This window comes from Oxyura jamaicensis, chromosome 2, assembly GCF_011077185.1.
Source record: "Oxyura jamaicensis isolate SHBP4307 breed ruddy duck chromosome 2, BPBGC_Ojam_1.0, whole genome shotgun sequence".
NCBI lineage: Eukaryota > Metazoa > Chordata > Aves > Anseriformes > Anatidae > Oxyura > Oxyura jamaicensis.
Genome location: NC_048894.1, coordinates 110,325,616 through 110,348,549, shown reverse-complemented (window position 1 = coordinate 110,348,549; position 22,934 = coordinate 110,325,616). Strand labels below are relative to the sequence as shown.

At 40.6% G+C, this 22,934-nt stretch overlaps 1 protein-coding gene and 1 long non-coding RNA gene across 5 annotated transcripts in view; one reads left to right on the top strand and one right to left on the bottom strand.

Moving 5' to 3' along the window:
- The first annotated feature begins 28 nt into the window (after nucleotides 1-28).
- Nucleotides 29-22,934, top strand: part of SPIRE1 (spire type actin nucleation factor 1) — a 124,698-nt gene continuing 101,792 nt past the window's right edge. The window contains exons 1-2 of one of the 4 annotated variants that reach the window (XM_035318359.1): nucleotides 29-548; nucleotides 10,789-10,823. In XM_035318359.1, the coding sequence (XP_035174250.1) occupies nucleotides 203-548; nucleotides 10,789-10,823 (381 nt within the window). In that variant the 5' untranslated portion in view covers nucleotides 29-202. The remainder of the gene's footprint in view (nucleotides 549-10,788; nucleotides 10,824-22,934) is intronic. The other 3 variants (XM_035318360.1, XM_035318361.1, XM_035318362.1) reach the window with 3 other exon arrangements.
- On the bottom strand, nucleotides 20,346-21,528 carry LOC118162288. Its single transcript, XR_004748379.1, has 2 exons — nucleotides 21,289-21,528; nucleotides 20,346-21,198 (listed from the first exon to the last, which is right to left on the bottom strand). It is a non-coding gene; the product is annotated as an uncharacterized LOC118162288 (long non-coding RNA).

Genomic DNA, 22,934 nt, shown 5'->3' with positions numbered 1-22,934 from the left:
GCGGCGGCAGCGCCGGGGCCGCTCCTCCCGCCGGCCGCCCGCTGCCCGCCCGCCTGCCTGGGCCGGGCTGTCCGGCGGCCTGGCGGCACTGGCGGGGCGGGGAGGATGAGCGCAGGGAGCAGCAGCAGCACAAGGAGGAGCAGCAGCAGCAGTGCAAGCAGCAGCAGCAGCAGCAGCGTTGGGCGCTGAGCCGCGGCAGGGCATGGCGCTGCCGGGGGAGCGCGGCGCAGAGCCGCAGCCCGGCGCCTCCCGCCCCGCTGCCGCCGCCGACGATGAGGACGGCGGCGGCGGAGAACCAGGAGGAGGAGGAGGAGGGCAACCGGAGGCGCTGTCGCTGGAGGAGATCCTGCGGCTGTACAACCAGCCCATCAACGAGGAGCAGGCGTGGGCCGTGTGCTACCAGTGCTGCGGCTGGCTGCGGGCCCGCGCCCGCCGCGGAGAGACCCCCGCGGGCAGGCCGGGGGCGGCCGCGCACCTCCGCGTCTGGAGGGACGGCGCCGTCAGCATGGAGCGGGGCGAGCCCCAGCGGCCGCCCCACAGCGCCGCAGGTAAGGGGCGAGCCCCCCCAAAAGCCCCCCTACAGCGCCTTTGTCCGAGGGACCCGGACCCTGGGAAGCCGGGCACGGCTCGGCCGGGGTCCCGGCTGGCGGCTGTGTAAGGGGGGATGTGGGGTTTGGGGCTTTATCTGGGTTTGGGGTTTAGGGGTTTTTCAACCTAAACCCAGCTGGCACTGGGACGAGGCCGGTCATCGCGCATCGATGGCGTTCCCCGCTGTCAGGCTAGCCGGATTCAGCATCACTGAATTTCCTGGGAGGGCAGAGGTTTGGGGCTTTGAATCAGCGTGGAGCAGAGCGCCGTGGTGGATTCACAGAGTGGGGTTAATGATCCCCTGGCAGCTGGTACGTGGATGCTGTGCTGCGTGTTACGGAGCGGCGACGGCTTTCAGCAGGGCGCCTGCCTGGAGATGCACAGCGGGCCAGCTTGGGGCCGGTGGCACATGCAAATATCAAAAAATAATAAAAAAAATAAATGGAAGAGGGGCTGTAACTTTCTCCCAGAACTTCAATGAGTCTAGTAACCAGGCTTCTTCCTCTCTCTTGTCAGCGGTAGGAAACGCAGTGATTTAGTACGCGTTTCTTTTTGTTGTTACCATTTCCTTGCTGTTTGTGGCCGTATTCTGCTGCCTCTCACGGTATGTTCTTAAAGGCCTGCGGGGTGTATCCGAACGTGAAGTTCGGGCCCCGCTCTGGCACGCACACGCAGATCTACGTGGGAGGGCATGAGGGGGGACCACCAGGCACGCACCCTTCCAACAGCTATAATTAACAGGCAAGGGAAGGAGCTCAGGGCCAGATGTTGGCTGCTAGACCGTGCTCAGCGATCCCACGTCTGTACCTCTGCCTGCCCCAGGTCATCCCAGCACCTCCGAATGTGCCCATGCAGCACAGGCCATGCTCAGCCTTCACACTTTTACCAAGGATTCATAGGAATACCTGGCAACAACACGAAGCCAAGGTGGTCCTAGTCCAGCAGCTTGTATTTTTCTTTGGTTTGCAGAGCCTGTGGCGGGCTGCCATTGGAAATCACCATTTGCATGGTGCAGTGGATGCCAGTAGGTCGCTGCGTGGAAGAGCCGGCAGCAGGCTTGCTGCTCTTTGGTATCTTTTGAACTGTCCCAGTTCTTTTCCTTATTACTCCCTGCAACGTCCTTGGGCGATGATTAATGAGCGTTGCGAGCCTCCTTCATCTCAAGCCTCTCAAAGGGATAGTTATTCTTACGCTTGGGCATTCAGCTTAGCAGCAATGAAAGCTTGAGAGCTGCTGCCCCGGTGCTATGGCTAGGGGAGCCCTGCGTGGCAGCATAGGCCCTGAAGCCGTCTGGCCACGTTAATTTTACTCTTGAGATACACATTAAAGCTATCCTGAAAAGAAGTACTGATTATGTAGAAATGGGTGGTGAGTTTCCAAACCCATTTCTCCTGAATCAGTTCTCTGGCTAATGCGCAATACTTGAAATTCCGACTGAAAACACCTAGAAATTGTACAAAATGTCCTTGAGGTAGGAAAGAAAGATGAGTTTCACTGATACGGATGGCAGGAAAACAACCTTGAAGTCAAATCCCTGTCATTAACTAAAACCAGAGAACAATTTTAAAATCTTCTCAGTTTTACCTGCGTAGTCTGCTAATCCTTGGATCCTTAGTAATCTTTTGTTTTGTTTTGTTTTTCCTTTAATCAGTTAGCTTTTGGTTATAGAGAAGTAAAAAATGATTGAGAATGGAGACCTTGCTCAACCGTTCATTTTCATGCGAGTGTTTGTGTTACCTGACCGTGTGAATCCCCAGCAGGAGGAGGATCAGGAAGGATTCCTGGTAATTGTTTTCCAGCCTTCGTGTCTCAGACAACTCAAGTTTAAGTGGCTGTGTCAGAAGATTTGCTAGAGCAGTAGGGATTCTGTGGGCTAATACTCCGAGCTGCTAAACTATTCTGTTACTGCAGTGCATGAAAAATGTATGGCTGTAGTTTGGCGTGTAGGTTTGGGTCATCACAGCATCAAATATTGACTGTTGGTTTCTGTTTTGGTAAACAAGAGGATCCTGTGTGGCAAATAAAGGAGTCCCCACAGAATGCTGTCTTTGGGTCGCCAACATTCGGGCTTTTTTCGGGGCCGGGAGAACGACGTGATCAGTCACGCCTGTCAGCAGAGCTCCGGCTAATTCAGGAGCAAACGCGGCCGCCTCGCAGAGTTTGCTTCAGGGACACTTATAAAAGAGCTGTTTTCACAGTGCCTTGCAAACCTTATCGTCCTGCCAGAAGTGGAGCGAGTAAGAAATGAACGTGATCATGCAAAAAAAATGAAGAGTTCCCTGTGGTCATCTTGGAATGAATCATTGCAGCTGTCTGACATCTGAAGACCACAGAAATGTGGGTTGCTCGGAAAGATGAGTTTGGAGATAGAGTGTAGAACATATTTTACCTAATGGATGTTTTTGTCTTCTCTATTTTACTTGCAGTTTATATGAAAGGAACTAATAGTAGCATCTAGTAAAGTGCCAGATGCAATAAAAATACCTTCTGAGTGAGTTAAAATGTTGGTTGTAAATGTGCAGTTTGAGTGCTTCGAGCCCTCTCCTTGAGGAACAGCGCTTACAAGCGGTAGTGGTGTTTTTAAACTTGAAGCTGTAACAAAGTGATGGGCATGCGAGTAGGAAACCAGCACCAGAACCACCTCCTCATCATCCCCCTCCTCCTTTTGTGTTGTCCTCCAGCCCCAGAGGAGGAAGCAGAGAGGGAAGCTGCTGAAGTGCTGTGCAGATTCTTCTCCTGGGCAGCTGCCAGGTGTTCAGAGGCAGGGCATAACGCATGCAGAGCTCCGGCTCTGAATCAAAACAATTGCAGAAAAGTTGACTGCATGGTGGCTTTCACGGGACTCAGAGGGCTCGGGGTGAGACACGGTAGAGAGGAATAGCTTAGGCAGTGTTGGCAGCTGTAATGGCTTTCACGTCCTTCTTTGTGTGCCCAGGTATTGGAAGGCAGGGCGGAGAAATATAGGACTAATAAATGCAAATTTTCCTTGCGTGCATCAAGACGCTCTCATCTATCGGCCTCTTGAAGAGTGCTTATGAAAGATAGGCATGCTTTTCAGAAGAAGATGAATGTCCTGGCATTGTCCTTCTAATTTGGTTGACCCTTTTGAAAGATAATGGATGGGAGTAGCCGTGTTTGCTGCTTAAACTTCAAAACAGGGGCCGCCGTGACTACTGCTGAAATAGATCCTACTTCTAGAATTAACGCTTAATTATGCTCTGAATTCAGATTTTGTTCAGGGATATTTGGGAAGAATTGTATTTAAAGATAATAAGGGATGATGTATAAAGCCTCAAAACTTCTTGTCAGAGTTCTAAGACGTGTATCTATTAGTGGTGGATGTCAAGGTAGGAAGAAAATGTAATGCCTTTGGCTTGGAGTAAATAAATAAATAAAATCACATTGCAGATGCCTGCACAAAACAAGTGGAAGGAAGTTACTTACAGGCAGCCTCGGTTGCCAGATTTGTTCACAAAAACGTAAAGATGGTAATCAGGTTGTGAAGGCAGAGCGACTAGTTTGGTGTTGTCGGAAATCTGCATTTATTGTTCCTAAGGAAAGCTTAACAGCAAGGAACTTTGAGGAACTGTGGGCTCCAGATGCTTATAATGACTTAGTGAAAGATAATACTTTTAGTAATTTAATGTTGTTTTTTTTTTTACTAGTGCAATTAAATGTTGCTGTAGAAGGAAAAGTAGAATTGTAGTTGTCATTGCTAACGGTGATTGAAGAGTAGGAGTGAGAAATGAGACCTCTCCGTGATGTTGCAGGGGATTAATGTGAGGTCTGTGAGGGGCACCACAGGAGAAAGAACAAAGGTGCTTTATGAAAAGTGATGGGTCGTGGAGTCCAGCGTCAGGGGCTGGCCAGAGGTGGCAGTGACCACACAGCAAGAGGTGATGGGTAGGAGAGGGGCAGCGTGAGACAGGCTTTGAAGATGAAGAGGGCAGCTGTGTATGATGCCGCAGTCAGTGACCACCTAATGGGGCAATTCCGAGAAAAGGAGGGCGTCAGAGCGACAGGCAGCAGAGATGACCCTGGAGTCCCGAGCCTGGACGGAGAGTGAGTGCGTTGGTGAGGCTAGAGAAAGTGCCTTGCAGTAAGGGAGGCGATGAGGGGATTAAGGTACGTAGCATCCTGGATCCTTGTTGACGCTGAATGTATCTTTAAGAAACAGGGAAGCTTTTTCATCATCTCTATTGAAAGAAAATTGCAGAGTGTTCACGTTTTGTTTCTGAATTAATTTATTAGGTTACAGCGTTGGTCCAGTAAGGAGACAAAACAATTATTGTCCCACCGCTGATAAAATCTGCAGTAGCTTGCGTGACACGCGCAGAGGTATGAGCACGCCACTGGGTTTTATTGCTGTGAGCTTTAAGAGCAACAGAAAGATGAGTCAGTTTGTGCAGTGTAAATACAAGACTCCAAAGACATAGCCAAGGTAGAGAAAGACTGAGAACTACTTTTCCATCTGCTTGAGAGAGCTTATTAGCAGCGGGTAAAAGCTCGTAACTGGTCCAGCAGTGCTGTGTTATCAGTTTACAAAAGCCATAACCTGCTTGAAACTCCCTCAGACTTCAGTGGATTCAGCTTTGAACAAACAAACAAACAAACGCTTTTTGAGACGTGTGAAGTCCAAGTGCATATTCATTTTCTTTGTGGAGAGTTGATATATTGACATGCCAGGGAAGAACAAGCATAGCATCTGTACTCAAATAAGCATCTGTGGAAGAGGATGGCAGCTGTGAGTAGAACTCAGCAGCACTTGGAGATGCGTGTCTACCACGGTATTTATCTTAGAATAACAAAAATTGGCTCGATCCCTTGGTAGACGTATGGGTTTTCTATAGAGGGTGAGCAGTAGACCATAGAAAGAATTGCACGGTGACCAGAGCCAGTTTCCTTGTGCCCAGCAAAAATGGGACAAGACCATGAGCAATCATTGTGTTGTACCTTACAGGGTAGCATTAATGCAGTGTGGGTTCCTTAATTTGGTATTAAGGAAGATTATTATTTTAAATTCTTTTATTACAAAACTTAACTGGGTGAAGACCTCTTAGTCATTACCTGTTTTGTACAATGTGCAGAGGATTACTTATGACTGTACAAAATTCAGCGAATCCGGGTTGAATGGAGAAAGATGAAGGCATGAAAAAACCATTGACACAAAGCCCTGGCCTCCTTCAGTATGTTAACCTCTCTAAGAGTTTTATTTGTATTGTCTTACAGTTTTCTTTCTCTCCATTTTGTCCTCTCCCAGTTTGAGAAGTGCGGCATACCAGTCCTAAATCACCTACCAGAGGCCGATACATAAATCATGAGTCAGATCCAAAAAGCCATGAGCTGTGAGGACTCACCCCACTACCTGTCGTCTCCTAATTACATAGTTTGAAGGAGGGATATGTTGACTCTTAAGGCCTAAGTGTTTTCCTTAAAAACGTCAGCCTCTGCTAGTTGCTCCGAGGGGTCTCCTGTTTCCCCTCCTAACCCCATCTGCTTCCTCCACGTCCTCATCTTCTCAGCCTTCACGACCTTCCTCCCCGCACCTTGATAGCCATCTTCAAGATTTATCTATATTTTCTTTGCCATTTTCCCATTTTTCTATTCATTACCCAGGCTTTCTTTCTGTTCTTCCATGCCTTTCATCTGTTTGTCCTGTAATAACCATCCTGTGCCAGAAGCCTGGCTCACTCCTGCTACATCACTGCTTTCCTCTCCATGTAATTACTAAACCCATGCTTTACGTATCGACTCTTTTCTTTACATCGCTTGGGTGCCTTTGCTGTCTTTATTCTTGTCCTGTCCTTTTATTGGCACTAATCTTGACTCTTGGATCGAAAACCTGGTCAGATTTGGTAAGGACTGCCCCAGTTCCTGCAATCAGATGGTTACAATGGGTGCTTGTTGCTCTTGTAGTTTTTAAGGAGATCCTTGTTCTCTTCAGGCCAGGGAAAAACCTACTGTTGTAGCTACAGTGCCTCTTGCAGACTGGAAAGCCAGAAAATACACATAAATTTAACTTAATTTGGGGGCCTGATTAAAGCCTGTTGAATTTGTGGGTCCTGAGTTAGTGACTCACAGACTTTCCCTCTCTCCCTTCAGGTGGGCCCCGTGTTCCTTCTCCTGCCACCTCTCCCTCTGTCCTCCAGCACAAATGGGCAGTGGCTGTCTTTCCTGAGGGCACCCTGAGATCTGCTATTGTGGAAATAACAGGCTTAGTTCTCCCCAAACCTGCAGAAATAGGTTGTGATATTTAAGTAGAATATTAATCTTTAACAGAAAATGACTTTCAGGCTTATTGCTAGCTCATGCATCAGCTACGCTGCTCTCTAAATGTGAGTGCTGATGATCTTGATGATCTCCCTTCTGCAATCGAGACTGAATCTGTTTTGAAGGAAACACTTTCAGATCAGTGCAGAGGAGTCTCGGATGTTGCTGGAAGGCTGGGAAGGGGCTCTGAGGCTCTTGGGGCAGCTGCTCGCAGTGGAAGCAGCAGCAGCCGTGTGGCTGTGGTGCCAGGACACAGACATCAGCTCCATGGTTTTATTTCAGATAGTGGAGTGCAAATGGTTTGGCACATCCAGAAGGCTTTCTTGCAAATACCCTGTATCAGTCGGTCCTTTTTAACATACTGACATACCTCCATACATACCTCCAGCTTTAAAATGACGTGCTTAAATGTGTGCTTCTTACTTTTTGCACCAGTACATGATAGGCTTGCTGTTTGTTTTTAAATCTGTGAAGACCTTTATCTGGGATATATTAATCCTTGCAAGGCATGGAAATTGCCCTTCAGTGAAGCACGGGCTATTTAATTGAGTACAGTCTTTTTAAAACAGCATTCCAAAATGATTATTTGGAAATAGTTAATTCTCCCTGTCTAAGCAGTGACCTGATGCTCCTGGCTTGAGGGATGAGTCAGAGTGCCCTAATGCTCGATGAAAGTTTGGCCCGACTCAGCTTGTCAGGGGCTTGAATAATTTTCAAATATAAATTGTGAGAAATGAAAATCGATGGTCAAAGGTTTTTGTTGGTTTTGTTTTGTTGTTACTGTTAGTCCGCGGCCTATACGTCTCTTTGAAGACTGTTTTCAGGCATACAGGAAACCTCCAATTTAAGCCTCTCACCTTCTTTCAAAAACTGCATTTTTTTGCATTTCATCAACCCATGAGGGAAGAATCATATGATCTCCCAAACTGCAGCTTGTTTAAAAATTGAAGTTAATTTGACAGTTAAAGTTGTGCTGTTTACTAGTAATGAATGCATTAGTCACTATTGGAAAAGCTATCATGGAAAAACACTTGATATGTATCTTTTGGCATTAAGAATGGTAGAAATGCTGCACAGGTTAGCAGCTAGTTGAACGGTTTTGAAGGGCAAAGAGGTTTGGATCTATGTCAAGGAGCAGCTGCTGAAATATGTTTGTGAACCTTCAGTTATTTACGAGATAAACAATTCTGCCTGCAGACAGAGACAGTTTTATGACTTCTTATAGGTGTGTGTGTGTGTATATGTATTATATATAAATCTTTTTATTTTTTTCTCTTCCAGCGCAAATTAGGAAAGTGTGACCCTTAGGCTACGTTTAGAAGTTTGTTTGTTCCAGGCATCGCAGCTGAAGAGAAGAAATTCCTATAGCTAGCCATTATGACTAAATTGGCTTGCATGGGCCATACAAGAGCAAATTCAGCTCAGTCTTCATAGATTCAAGTAAATCTATGTTTCTTGGGGGTGTTAATACGTGGGTCCTTAGTAATCTAGGACATTTCCAAAGGAGTCAAACAAAGGATCTGCAAACAGCTCAGGGAAATCTCCTGAGTAAATGGTATAGTAAATAATTTCCATAATGCAGAATGTAATGTTAAAATGGTGCAAATCAGCCAGTAGCTTGTGCCTGTCTAGAATACCATCTGTGGTGTGTTTGAGCTGGTGTGAGACTTAAACTACTCATTACTCCTGTTTCCTCCTCAGCATATGGAGTCCTGACAATACGATTGTTTTCTAAGGTGCTGGTATAGACGTTGCTTCCTCTTCTGTGGTGTTGCCCAGTTCCCAAGTAATGGGAATAAATAATTCAGCTTGAGATGTTCCCTGCATTAGTTATAATTTTAAAAATATATATCTCTCTGGAAGCAGTAGTAAATTTTGGTAGTACCAGATGTGAAACTAGGAAAGGTTCTAAAGTTGAAGTGGTTTTGCTTGAGGAACTTCTTTCATGGAAGTTTATCAAAGAAGACTTACCAACGGGCCCGTGAGATAAGTTTCTTGATGTTCCTTTCAGAAACAGAATTTTCGCTTTACCTCTTTCGGTCTGGGCTGATTTATTTATTTTGCATGTAAGAATTTGGTTAAGACTTCTGATGAAAGGATCTTCGTAGGACCTCAGTGTAGCCATGAAGTGTAGTGATGAGTCTGTGCAACTGAGAGGATCTGGTAAACGACCTGACTCCTGTTGGTCATGCTACAGGAGACGCAAGTCAAAGTACTTGAATTTACCAGTGATTGCACGTACTGGCAGAATGGTGTGCCATTGTGTGATTATAGGTTTAAAATCACTTACTTTTTCTGAAGTAGTAATTTTCCAAAAACACTTCTTTTCCAAAAAGTCTGTTTGCTTGTTTGTTTTTTCTCCATTTTGACTACATTTCTGTGAATTGGTCTTGTATTGTCTTACATGTTTTGGTCATCTTCATTTCAGTTTCACAGAAGTAGCCTCCAATAGTCATAAATCTGCTAATAATTGTAGGAGTATTAAATAAAAAATAACAATAATAAAGAAGTTGTCAGTGAATTACCCCCATTTTTTATTTTAAAAAATCGTATGAGTGCTACCAATTTGAGCACCAGGAATGTCTCTTATGTGGATCTTGACGTGAATTGACCAGAATCACCAGTCCTTCCACTAAGAGGATGCGATATTTAGAAGCTGCCTTATTAAGTCACTCTTCTGTGCTTCATTTTGCAATAAGCCACCGGTGTTAAGCATTCAGCTTACACTGGCAAGAGTTCAAAACGAAGGTAAACATCTTTCCCTCTGTTAGTTAGTTGCTCCTTATTCGTTCAAGGTGCAGGTAACCTACAGTTTCAAAGGGAGGGTGACTAGTTTAGCGTGAAAAATTAATCTCTTTCTGTGTGGGTGACTCTTCTCTGGTTTTGTATGCCATTCAGATTTTAGGTACTAAGTCAGCATGATTGCTCCAGTGTACAAATATTATGCTAACCAGTAGGTTGAGCTTCCATGAGCTTTCCAGGTGATCTGTTGAGGACAGCCCTTCTAGTTACAGCTGCCCATTGCATGCTCTCCTGGGGTGCTGCAGGAGGTCCCAAAAAGCAAAGACCACAGAGGTCAAATTAAAGATCCACATGCTTTGAAAGTTAGGTTTTGGGGAGCTCCCCTTCTCTGTGGAATGTTTCTGTGGAATATTTCATTTTCCCAAATACAATTTCCCAACAGAAAATCACCCTGCTACGTCCTACTTCATGCTGTTCTCGTATAAATTATCAAAACAAAGTTATAATCTTGCAGCTTTTAGTGGAGTGGTATATGATGTGAAATGTCAGTCTTATTTTTTCATAAACTGGCAAGCCACTTGCACTTTTACACCGAAGTGCTTTGTCTTTGAGAATGTTGAGATTTCAATTTGATGAAACAATTCAGACACTTAATTTCTGCATGCTATATAAATTCCAAAGTGATGTTTCTGAACACAGAGGAAACACAAAAAGTGAAAGAAAGGACCTCTGAAAATTTACAACAATGTTTCTGCTTTAGCTTGCTCGAACTTCATATTGTTGTTGAACCCTCTGATATCCCAGAAGTATCAGATGAAGCAAGTGGCTTTTTCCTGGTCTATGAATTAATGGTATGTTTTCTCTTGAAATAATTACTTGCTCCTGCTTAGTTTAAGCCAACATGTTTTCATGTTCCCTCCATGGCTGAGCATCATTCATACAATTTAAATAATGAACCCAAACATTAAAGGCACGTCTTAAAAGGGAGAGTCGTGAAGGATACAAATAAAGAGGGCAGGGCCTTTTTGTTGTTAATTCTGCGATGCATGTGTAATTGCAATATTATTGAAATGAGTGATTGAAGTAAGGAAAGGAATATTTGGCTAAAAGTGGAAAAAAAGAGTTGACTTTTTAGTTTTTTTGTCGATTGACTTAAACTGAAAGTTTTGTTTTTTTTTTTAATTACAGATAAATCAGGCCGGTTACACTGCACAGAAATGGAGGTAAGAGAAGTATTTTGTGTTCTCTGCTGGTGCTAATTTAGCTCAGATTTGTTGTTGTTATCTTAAAGTGAAAACGTGGAGTGCTTTCAGTGGGCAGTATATTTGTAGTATTTATGACTTAAATTAACAGGTGCATAAAAGTGTCTTAACATGGGATACTTAGTCTCATGCTCAGTAAAAGAGGAAAGAAAGTCCACGTAGTTTTCAAGAAATGAGGCTGGAGCTACAGATAATGTAACCTTATTTGTTATTCACTTCTTTTAAATATTATCTTTAGTTTTATTTTAGATAATTTTATTTTATTATTTTAGAATATTTTATTTTAAGTAATTTCTCCTGGATAAATTCTCAGTGTACTATATAAAGGACTAATAGATTGTGGAATAAATACTTAGTAATTACAGAATAGGTTGGCAATTTTTGACAACCCAGAAATTTGGATGGAAGCAGAGAAGACAAGTGATCAAAGATTGTTTTTCTACCTAAAGATGTCCTGTTTTTGTGCGCTTTTTCCTTTTTATCACTTGGTGATATGGGGTCTAAGAAATAGTGTAGTATGTCTTGCTGGAGTAGCAACGGAAATGTAAAGCCAGTTAAAAACTTCTTGCTTTGACCATTATTTGACTCCATGTCTTTGATTCTAAGCTGTGACTGTTGTAAGAATGTTCAGACCACCATTTTGTCAGATTGATAGATTTAATCCAAGACTTGAATGAGAACTAGATAGACCTTCTTGTTGAACAGGATGGGGACTCACAACTGTTTGTTATGATACAGAGTAGATCCGGTGGCCTACTCCTTAACTAAACTTTTCCAGCAATCAATAAAAATACCTGTGTCCTTTGCAGGACAGTGTTTTCTTCTTGTCTTTGAACTTTCTTTGAAATGGAAAACCGAGCTTTTACTTTAACTGAGCCTAGAGGTAGGGGCAGTGTGGGCATCTTAATTGGCGGGCTGTTTTCTCATCCCTAATATATGTGGGAATGACAAATGGCTGTCACTAAAAGGTTTGTACTCAGACAAAATTGTGTATGAAAATGCCTGGTTTAACAATAAAATGAAAGGCCCGCTAATTGAACTACACATGGTAAAATGCCAAAGCCATCCAGGTTTTTGCAGCTGTTTATAATAAAATGGGAATGCTCCTTCAGTAGGATGCAGTGTAAGGAGTAATTCCTCACTGCTACAAATCCAGAAATTGGAAGTAGGCACATTTTTTTTTCTCTTGGTGCAGTTCAGATTAAGCAAATGCATCCTGGTTTTGTTTCAGCATTTGTAGAAACCCGGTTCATAAATCTGGTGCCTTACTTACAAATGATAATCTCATGTGTCATTTGCTTTGCATACTAAATATTGTTTACAGTTTTCCTTCGTGTTTTTAAGAGAAGATAATGATAGGCCCTAACAGTGAAAATAGAGATGATAAACCCCTGTTAAAATACATTTTTTAAGAAAACATAAAGTATTTCACTTTGGTAAAGTAAGCTTTTGTTTCAAAAATGTCTAATGAGAGTCAGTTGGACATACTTTACTTCATTATCTTCCATGGAGAGAGCTTTTAAATTTTCATATTTAAAAAAAATATTTTTGTTAATAGCTAGAAAGAACTATTTCAATAGGTTAGAATTTCCCATGGGTCAGATGCACCATTTTAAATTGTCTCTAATAAGCACTGTGACCATTAGCATATTGACTCTTCTGTTTATCTTTGTCATCTTGAAGGAGACTGTGAAGGAGTCAGTAGCTTTTTTTTCTCCTCCAAAATTCCTTTGGGGCTTCAGCTTTAGCCCTGGTGGTGGTGATGCTTGCGTTTTTCAGAACTAGGAATTCAGCAGAGAGCCTACTGCACGTTGTTGATTCCTGTGGAAAAGCGTGGCATGATCAAATGTGTTAGAATCTGTGGGAAGCTTCTTAGAATTGTAACTAATGATAATCATAATTTTTTTGCAGAACCGGTAAGCTACCCTGAATTGATACTCCATTTATTTCAAGCTAGGGATTCAAGGTGTGTGTGAAATTCAGTGTCCAGTTGCTATAGCTGTAAGTGGGAAGATGGGAGTAAGGAATAAGGTCACCTTATTTAATCTGTGTCTGCCTGCGACTCTGTACATGATGATAGCATTACTTCGTTGTCTTAACCAAGGTGGTGAAGTGGTGAAGATTATTTAAAATATGCCAGCCTCATTTGTAAACACTTAGTACTCATATAGAAAGTATTCTGTGAATGCTCAGTGATTCATACGTAGGAGGGTTTAATTGCCATGTATTTCAGAAGACCCACCTAACTGAGCATAGGCTTGTTGTGTATGAATAACGTAGTTAATCAGCATCTATGCAAATATAAAGGTACATACAAACTCTCACATTAGTGTAAAAGTCAGGCATGAATTAAATCCCCTGTCCCAAACAATGGTGAATAAGCTGTTCAACATTCGTCAGCTCATGTCAAATCACAAAATGAATCGTTTTTCAAAATGTTTTAAGGAGACTGTTGTGTGTTGTGTACACAAATTCTATTTACACGCTATTGATTACATGTGTCTCATAATTATTAAAAATGTTAACAGACAGTGAAAATTATGGTACTTGTCTGGGAAGCTAAAATTTCTCTTTTAAATCTCTTTCATTGGGAACTTGAAATATCGACTATTTCAGGCAATAACTTAGGGAAATAAATGTATAGGTTATATAAGGATACTGTTTCTACTTCAGTACAAATAGGAGTATACTTGTTACTCATTGTATTGACTCAAACAGAAAATCAACCACTTCTTATGCTAATGAAAATCTGAGCATGCATTTAATAGCACAGATTGTTAGGTTTTTCAAAAGATGTGTCATAATTTTGCATTAAAAATAATGCCACACCTATATTCAAGAGCATTTCATACTCAAAATTCAAGCAGTGTAAGATGGGTTGATTTAGTCTATACTAATATCTAGGATTCTTTTTTAAATCCCTGGTACAAACAGAAGTAAGATTGTGATTGAGGGGCAGTTGCATCAGTGAAGAATTGCTGTCTGCACAGTGGTGATCGTTAGTTCTGCTTCCTGGGCTTTAGCCTTATGGTGACAAGGGAGGAAAAATATCACTGCAAGGAGGACAGGCAGAAATGTTTTTGAGAAGAGTTTCCCGTAGTAAAATATGGCTGACTCTTGTCTTCCAACAATATGAGTTTTGGTTATGCACTGAAAAAAAAAAAAAAATTCTCTGAATGCTTGGGTACAAATCTGCTATGAATGCTTGGGTACAAATATGCTACAAATCCACAAAAGCTCTTGATTCACTCTGCTGTTGAGAGGAGAATTAGCAGGGATTCAGGATTGCATGATTCTACTTTGATTTCTAAGAGGCATCTTTACTTGACAGCATTAAGTCATGCTCCAGCATTAGGTGCCTGTTCTGATGAGTGAATCGCTCATCACTTGCTGATGGGATTATCTCACAGAGGTGATGCACTTCCAGCCTTTGAGGGGACCTGTTATTTTAGATACCTGGAAGCCCATTGTGCTTATTTTTTGGTGTGGTTCTTCTGTGGCAGGCGGTCATCTGACCTCCTGATTTTCCTGAATTACATCATAGCTGCAACAAAACAACAGGCACTTGATTAAATTGAAAGTACACAGAAAAGTAGAATTTAGGTTTTGATCATCTGTGTTTTGTAATGAGCTACTTTTTCAAGAGGAACTCTGTCTTCCTTGATTTGTACAAATGTGCACAGCATACCATGAAGAGGTTGATCTTGGAGGAAAATGGATTTCTGTTGTTTGCTTGCTTTGAGCTTGGCACATTGCCCTTTTCGTTCAGCGGTTTCATTAAGAATACACAATGAATGTTGGGCTGGAGAACTAATAATGCATTTGACTAAGCTGATTTAGAGATAGTCAAATCCTGCCATCTGTCCAGGGTCTTATAAGAGAAAACAACTGCTCCTTGTAAAGGCTTTGTAATTTTGCAGCGTAGTATGATGAGCCTGCAATAATCCGCTCATCCTAAAGTCACACGGGATTTGTGACAAAATCTTTGTTCGAGTGATGCCACTGGGAAACCTTTCAGTCAGCTGGGGAAGAGCAGAGAGGCAAAAATTCAGCCTGGTCTTCTGAGAGAATCTCAGGTAATGGCTGGTAGAAGAATAGGCCTCATACTAGCTTTGGTCCCTCCAAGGAACGTTGTGCATGTGAAAAGCACAAACAGCAGAACATGGAGCAGCAAATTAGGCGGTGGTGTTCGTATTAAATCTCAAAGCACAATAATGTTCCTTATGCTGTTAATGTGTGAAGTCATAGAGTCATGGAATCAGAATTACCCAGTTTTATCACAAGGTTAACTGTGGAAGTAGAAGTTTGCAAATTCAGTTTATATTACTCTGAAAGGGATTTTAGAGTGTGGGGAGAATAAGGTTGTTTGTACAGGTCTTCAGTTTTTGCAAACCCCTTTCTCTATTGGTTCTATTGTTTGATGTGATACCTAACATAGTGATGATATGCTGTCCTATCTACAGTAGCTGTCATATATATTGATTGATGTGATAGTTATCATATTAATTAGCTTTAAGGTGCTAGTTTTCTAGTAGACAAGTGCCAGTAGACATGTTTGCTTCTGTGTTCACACCAAGAGAAGAATCTGAGTGCTCAGTCAAACGGTAGGGAAAACTTAAGCTTTAGGTATTGGTTGAGTGCATACAATCTAGCAGTCCCTTGTATTGTCCTTATTTGGTTTTTGTGTCAAATAAAAGATAGTTCAGTGTATCAGAATGAAATGAAAAACGCAATGTTTCCTTTTGTTGTTGTTTCTGTTACTGAAATATATATATATATATTAAGCTACAAACATTCTGCCTGTGTTCCTGGCCTGCTAAAAGCCTCAAAGGCTTCTGAGATACCACAACACTGTTTTTCTAAGAAGTCTGCTGGTTACAGGCTCTGTGATAGAGATGCTGGCTTTTCCAGCCTCTTCACAAAGTACCAAATTGATGGGGGAATTGCGGCAAAGGTGGCAACTTTTATAAACTTACACACAACATGCATATTAAACTATTGATAGAAAGGAAGAACTCGTGCTTTCCAAACAAAGAAATATAAAACAAAAGTATTTGGTTAAATCTTTTTTATTATTATTTTTAATACCAGAATGTCATAATTTTGATTTTGTGTTGTGGAATTTTTGTAGACAGTATCTTCATATCATTACTACAGTTCAGCATCTACAAATCTTAAATTCTAGAAAAGAAAGAAGAAGAATACAAAGGTTAAATTATCATATTTTTTTTCATAACTTGAGCAGTTCAGACATTTCTTATGCTACTGTAAAATTAGGAGGCCTGATTTTTATTTTTTTCGTGTGTAATGTGTTTGCCAAAATTTATTGTCAGCGGGTATGTGTGGGTTAAATAATTTATGCCTCTATACCAGTATTTTGTCCTATGTATTTTACAATGCATACCTTCTGATGTGTGTAGGATTTGTGAAGCAAGTTTTACTGTGACTTTTGCTGGTTACAGATAGGGCATTGCAGCAATTTTTAGGACAATTAATATAACAGATATTCTGCAGAACAACAGCTCTTGGTTACTATATGAAATCAAGTAGGTTTATGGAAAATTCAAACTGATTGGTCTTAACAGCATAGTACTTAAAATATATTTAAAAAAGCATAATACTTAAAAATAAAATACTTACTAATAAAAGCATAATCCAAACAAGGGGTGCACTTTCTGGGGATGAATAGTTCTTAGTGTGACTTCATGGAGGGAGCTCTTCTTTTTTTTCTCCATGGTGGATTTTGCCTAAGGCAATTCTGAAATTAATGTGAAATGCGCCTCTGCAGTTCAGTGAGTTTGCTTTTAATGGTGAGCTTGACCTGGTGGTATGGTGTAGGCTTTTTGATTGGGGAAGGAGGTATGACAACAAAAACAAAAACAAACTTCCATTCTTAAGCATCTCAGTTATACATTCGGTACTCCAACAATATAAAAGTATGCCACAATATAAAAGTATGCACAAGATTTAAAGCTGATGGAATAAAAAGTATATAAAACGTAGATGAAAAAAGCACACAATGGAGCTGATTTGGAATATTGTGCTGCTATCACTCTTTTCTAACTTAGTTATTTCCTATTAATTTAATGCCTGAAGGAAGCTTTTTTTTTTTTTCATCAGTAGTCCAGTGGAAGTTAGCGTATTTATATTTTAATGTATTTGGTGCATAAACTTGTGCCTGATACTTGTCTCTTGTTTAGGCTACTGTCTAAAAGCTAAGTAATTGCTAAAAATCCAGAGGATCTTACTGGCTCCTTATCCAGTTGTGAAATACTTCTTTCATCACTCATCTTATAAATTTGTTAGTCTTCAGTTTGTTAAAACTTAATTAAGAAATGCAATAATGTGAAAGAAAAAAGTGACTCTTACTTTTGATTTATTTTTTTTCTTGTCAGCTGAGAGAAATACTAAGGGTCTAATGTTGAATCAGAGCTTGCTTTCAATAAGTGCTGCTATTTTTGTTTGCCTCTGTGGCAGATTTGAAATATTAATTGTAGTAGGTAGGACTACAGGGTTTAATTCACATCTTAATCTCTCTTTCTGTTGCTTTTAATCCTCGGGGAAAAAAAAAAAAAGACAAAACAGAGGAATGGTATCAAAAATCTTGTTATTTTGCTTCCTTTTCCTGAGTTTTGTAACTTCCTGTTTCCCTTTTGCTTTGACAGTACACATGATATGAAGTAGATATACAATGCAATACGAGTAGAATAGAATAGTTGAGTTGGAATGGACCTTCAGAGACCATCGAGTCCAACTGGCTGACCTCTTTAAGGTTAGCCAAAATCTAGTGTACTGATGTCTCTTGAACACTGGCAGGCATGGGACTCTAACCACCTCTCTAGGAAGCCTGTTCCACTGTTTGACCACCCTCACAGTAAAGAATTGTTCTCCCAAAAAGTGTTTCTCTCTGAAGATTTCCTTTTATTTAAGCCATTCTTCCCCTAGGTGTATGTGAGTGGAACCTGTACCGCTTCCATCCACGGAGCACTTGTGCTTCTAGTGATGAAGGCGGTGTGCTGAATAGGTTCAGTGGGAAGTCTGATTTTTGAGAAGCCAAAGGAAATCAGACTTTACGACATCATTTTTTTTTTTGGAAGGCTAAAGTGTACTTCGGTGACATGTTTAAGTATCTGAATATAATGTTGCATTTTTCTTTCCAGATACTCTACTTCAGCTAGGTTAGCTGTATCACTGTAGGGCATGAATAACTTCCTCTGACTAAAGTGGGTATTAATGGTATTCTTTGAAAAATAAACATCAATTTTTTGTAACATTTTATAGCCCTACTAAATTATTAAAACACCTTAAGCGAAAAAAATTGCTTACGGACCTTTTTTTTCTATATTTCTCTTAATTGATCTCTAATTCTTTATATTTCTGTTTAGTGTCTTTCTCTGACTCTAATATAGAAGCCCTTGAAAGTAGCAGTATTTCATACTTGGCATGCCAAGAAATATGACGTGGTTACTGGATTAGGCTTATTTTAACACAGTTAAGATAACATAGTTACTTTTTTATCAGTTTTGAATTTGGTCAGTGGTCAAAGAAAGCAGGAATTCAAGGGAGCTAAAGATTTAATTTCACTTCAGTTCAGTTACCAGCTTCCCAACCTGTAACATCCTCTGCACTGAAATTGTAAATTTAACCATTAAGAAAATGACACAAGAGTTGCAAGATAAAACTAATAGTAAGTTCATTTTTGAATGCTGGAGAGATTTAAAGTGAGAGAAATACTTATTTATGAATGAAGTGGATCCAGAGCGTTCCCACCTACTTCAACACCACCTACGTGTTTCAGTACTAGCTTGTACTACCATTGAGTCATTCTATAATTCCTGCTTTGAATCTGCTTGGAAATATTGATCCAGTTTATCTAAGCTGTATCTATATCAGATTTAGCTTATCTATATATCTATTATTCTGTGAAGTAAATGATGTTTTAATGTACAAATTCTTGTTAGTCACTCCCACTTCTTTTAATGTTTAGAACTCCCAACAGCTTATAGTTGGGTAACTAACTTTATGAAAGGCTTTCTTCTTTAAATGCAGCTTTAGCTCATGTAGAGAAAATAAACGTGGAATTTTTATGATCTAGTAGACAGCAAGGTTCATCTCTGTTCAGCCTTCAATCTCTCTTGCCTTCATATGCTGCCTTGACTGTCTGCTGGGAGAAAGAAGAGCTGTTGTCCTCTGGTTTTGATGCAGAAGCTTCAGTTATTGCCAGAGATGGGAGGAGAAATGTGGTATCCCCTCTTGGGATTTCCGAAGGTTATTTGAGGGAAATACTGTGAGTAAACCTTAACTGTGATTTTAGTCAGATGTGCATTTTCAGTAGGTTAATAACAGAGCAGATCAGATGTTCCCAGTAACACCATCCCCGAGCATTCAAAAACCACAAGACGCGTACAATGAGATCATCAGAAATTGGTTAATACATACTTAAATGCTTTTTTTAAAAAAACAATCTATGACTAAATGGTTGCTTTTCTTCTAATGAACACTTATATGTAAATTTTTATTTAAATCACTTGAGCTGAGAAGTTGAGACATTCAACAAACCAAGATTTGCCATTGAGTCATGAGAGTTTGCAGCATTGTAAACTTTCTCTGCAAAAGAGGATACCGAATCTGTCTTGGGGCTCGCTGAAGCAAAAAGTTTTTGTTAGTTTGCACTTTCTTTTGTTTGACTTGACACAGTGCAACCCGTTTGAGATTTTGTTCTGGAGTGAACTCTTTAGCAACTGGTAAGTTTCTGTGCTCCCCATGACCTACTAGTGTGGATGTTTTCATCTTATGTTGCTTAATTTTGTCTGGCATTTACATCTTTGTAATGTTAATCATTAACAAGAAAGCAAGCTCCAAGATCTCTCCTTAATGGCGTGAATGGAAGACCCTAAGAATGTTTCTTAGATTATCCTTTAGTGTTGCTGTATGCTGCGGCATGTGGAGTAAAATACTTTGATTTACTAAAATGAAATACATATGGTAAATTAAACATGCAGATAAAACAAAGGGGTGACTACATTCTAAATGTTTCATCATGTCCCTTTCTTCTATCTATTAACCAGAGGTTAATATAGCTACATAATAAATTATGAAGCACCTGTAACACCTTCACCTTCAGCAAAAAGTTAAGGTTAAATAATTAACTAGGATAAGGCAAGCTGTTCACACTTCACAGATTAGCTGTTGCTTCAGTTACAGAGGTAGGGACACTGTTAAACTGATAGGAAGGAATATGTGAGGGAGAAAAACTAAGCCTGAAAGACCCCTGTCCAGTTCTGTTTCTCACTTACAGCGTACCTTCACTTCCAAGTCTCCCTCCCCTATTTTCTCTCAAAATCTCCTACAGTTCACTCATTAACTTCCTTTATATCTGTTCCTCTCTGACCAAAAAGTAGTCACCTGCTTTTGTGGGTGTGTGTTACTGTCTCTGCCTAATATTTGATGACTGTCAATGTTGCCATCTCTGCTCCAAACGCATTTTTTTGCAGCCCCCTGCACCTCTGCTTGTTTGCTCTGTAGGGCCTTGTGGATGTTGTACTGCTGCCTGAGTACATTACTTCTCCGCCGTGCATTTCTCATTGTGTCTCTATCTTTCTCTGCTATCTGAACTTGAGATATTAGCGTTATCTTTGACTCACACTCTTTCCTTGCCTCCAGATGCTTGCCAAATCCTTAATTGCCATCTGCTAAAAGCACCCCTCTCTTCTCTGTTGCCAACATGTTAATTCATGGTTTTTTTTGTGTGTTTTTTTTTTTTGGTGTTTATTTTTTTTGGTCTTGGCTAATGCAGACTGCCTGCCACCTACTCCTTTCTAGGTAATGATGAAAAATATTTCCTCAGAGCTTTTTTAGAAGACACTTCCCTGGCTGCATCGTGGCTTTTGGGTCGGTGTGTGCTGCTTTGCCCTTCACCTCTGGCCTGCAGATTCAGATTAACTCCTTCATGCTGTTGCAAGTCTGGAGCAGACTTTTACTGCAAAGTAAACAAGTTGCCTTCAGAAGCTCCATCTGGTCTGTTCCTTTAGGAGGATGTGCCATTCCTCGTGCTGTGGGCTCTGTTTGCTTTGGAGCCAAGGCGCTACAAATGCTAGAGATAACATGGATGTCTGTGTGGTCTTCTAAACGATGTGATTGCTAACCCCAAATCACCATTTGGTGATCGCGAATCAGTGCTTGCTTTTGAATATACCTTGTACCATGTCAGATTATGTTTGCTTGTTTGTTTTTTCTGGAGAGTGCTGCTTGTGCTTGAATATCGCATTGAGCCTTTCCCTTTTGTCCTAGGACTGAAAGCTTCGTGCAATTCCTAGATCTTCAAGGAATGTTTCATCTAGTTGGGCATGGAGAAAACAAATCCAGTTGAAACTGTATGAAAACAGTGAAGTAATTTGTGGTCTCTGGCTAATGGCCATTGTCTTACCTTGTAATTTTCCAAAAGAGCTGCTCCTGTTTGTAACTCTGTGTGGCTTACTATTGGAGCTTGCTTTAAACCTACAACTAGTAAAGCATGCAGAAAATAATTATTTTTCCTTTTCTTCTTCTTCTTTTTTTTAATCTTTTCATATACTAACAGGAGTCATGTTGTTAATGAACGTTGTTGGTCAGGATGGGTTTATAACATTGAACATCCTGCATTTTTTTAAACTGTTTTTGTTTTTTGTTCAGCTTAACCTACGTTGAGGATGTCTGCTGTGGTTTTGTTTAGTAAAACAGACTTCTTATTTTGATACATTTTTCTTCAAAATTTGGCCTTTACTTTTGTCAGCTTTCATTAATCTTTTTATGCAGATCTAGTAGTCAGAGGTAATGCTGAACCTAACCTCCTTTTATCAGTCTGGTGCTTTCATCACGAATTGTAAAGGACCTTTGACAATTAGCACTGCTCATACAAGGAGAGTCAGTTGCATAGGTGTACCTACAACGTTTAAAGCATTGGCACAAGGAAAATGTATGGAAATACGTTTTGTTTTACCATTGCAGAGTCGTTCCTAGATGTTAAATAAAAAGTTAATCTGAAAAATTTAGGTAAGGACAGTTAAACAAGAGAAAAGGAGAAAAACATGCCATTGTGATGGATGAGTTTTACCACTTATTTGGACATATTATAGCAAAATTATTTGTCAATTTAAAGTACTTCATTCTCTTACATAAGGAAAATGCTTATTTAAAAGTTAAGATCTTTTCAATTCCTGGCCTCCCAGCTTTCTGGAATGTTGTCTGTTTTCAAATCTCAGATCCTCCAGTTGATGTCTGTCTGTTATGCTACTTATATATGCAAATGCAACGGCATACTTAATAGCTTAAAACCCAGACCAGCAGCAGATACATGAAGTGTGTGCTGAACCTGAGGTTCTCCAAGGAGTCCCGGTGACTTAATTATGTGGTAGCCAAGATAAATGACTGGTGGGAGAAAATAAAAGCTGTTCTCATTTTTGAAAAGGAAAAATCAAGCTCAAAATATCAGGGGAATTGCCCAGTGTGACGTTCAGAGTGTGTGGCAGAGCCAGCATAGAATCCAGATTCTTTGAGCCCTAATCACAAAGGCAAAAACCTGTCTGTAGATTTTACATACTACCTGAAATAATAAGCCTATTTTTCTTTGCTGCCAAGACAATTCTAATACCCTTGGGAGATATTTCATCAAAATACTGTGAATTTACTTTCAGTCTAGACTATTCCCCCCCCCCCCCCCCTTTTTTTCTTCCGTGTAGAGTTCTTAAATACTTTAAAAATCTATAAAAGCAGTAACCCATTCTTTTTCAGATAAATCTCTTATCTTTCAGGGTTATATATGTGTGTGTTACTGTGCTAGTACAAAGCAGACTTGATTTTGCTATTGTTCATCTGCTGTCAGTAGATGGACTGAGCGTTGTTCCTACACAAAAGACAAACCTACCCCATCTTTCCTGTAGGTATTTCAAAACTGAAGTAGTTAGAATGTCACGGGAAAATCAAAATGAACAGCTTTATGGAAGAAAAAAGCAAACTTTGGGGGATTTGGAGCAGGAGTTGTATTTAGGTATGAATAAAGGAAGAGGTTCCAGTAATAGGGCAAAGACACGTCAA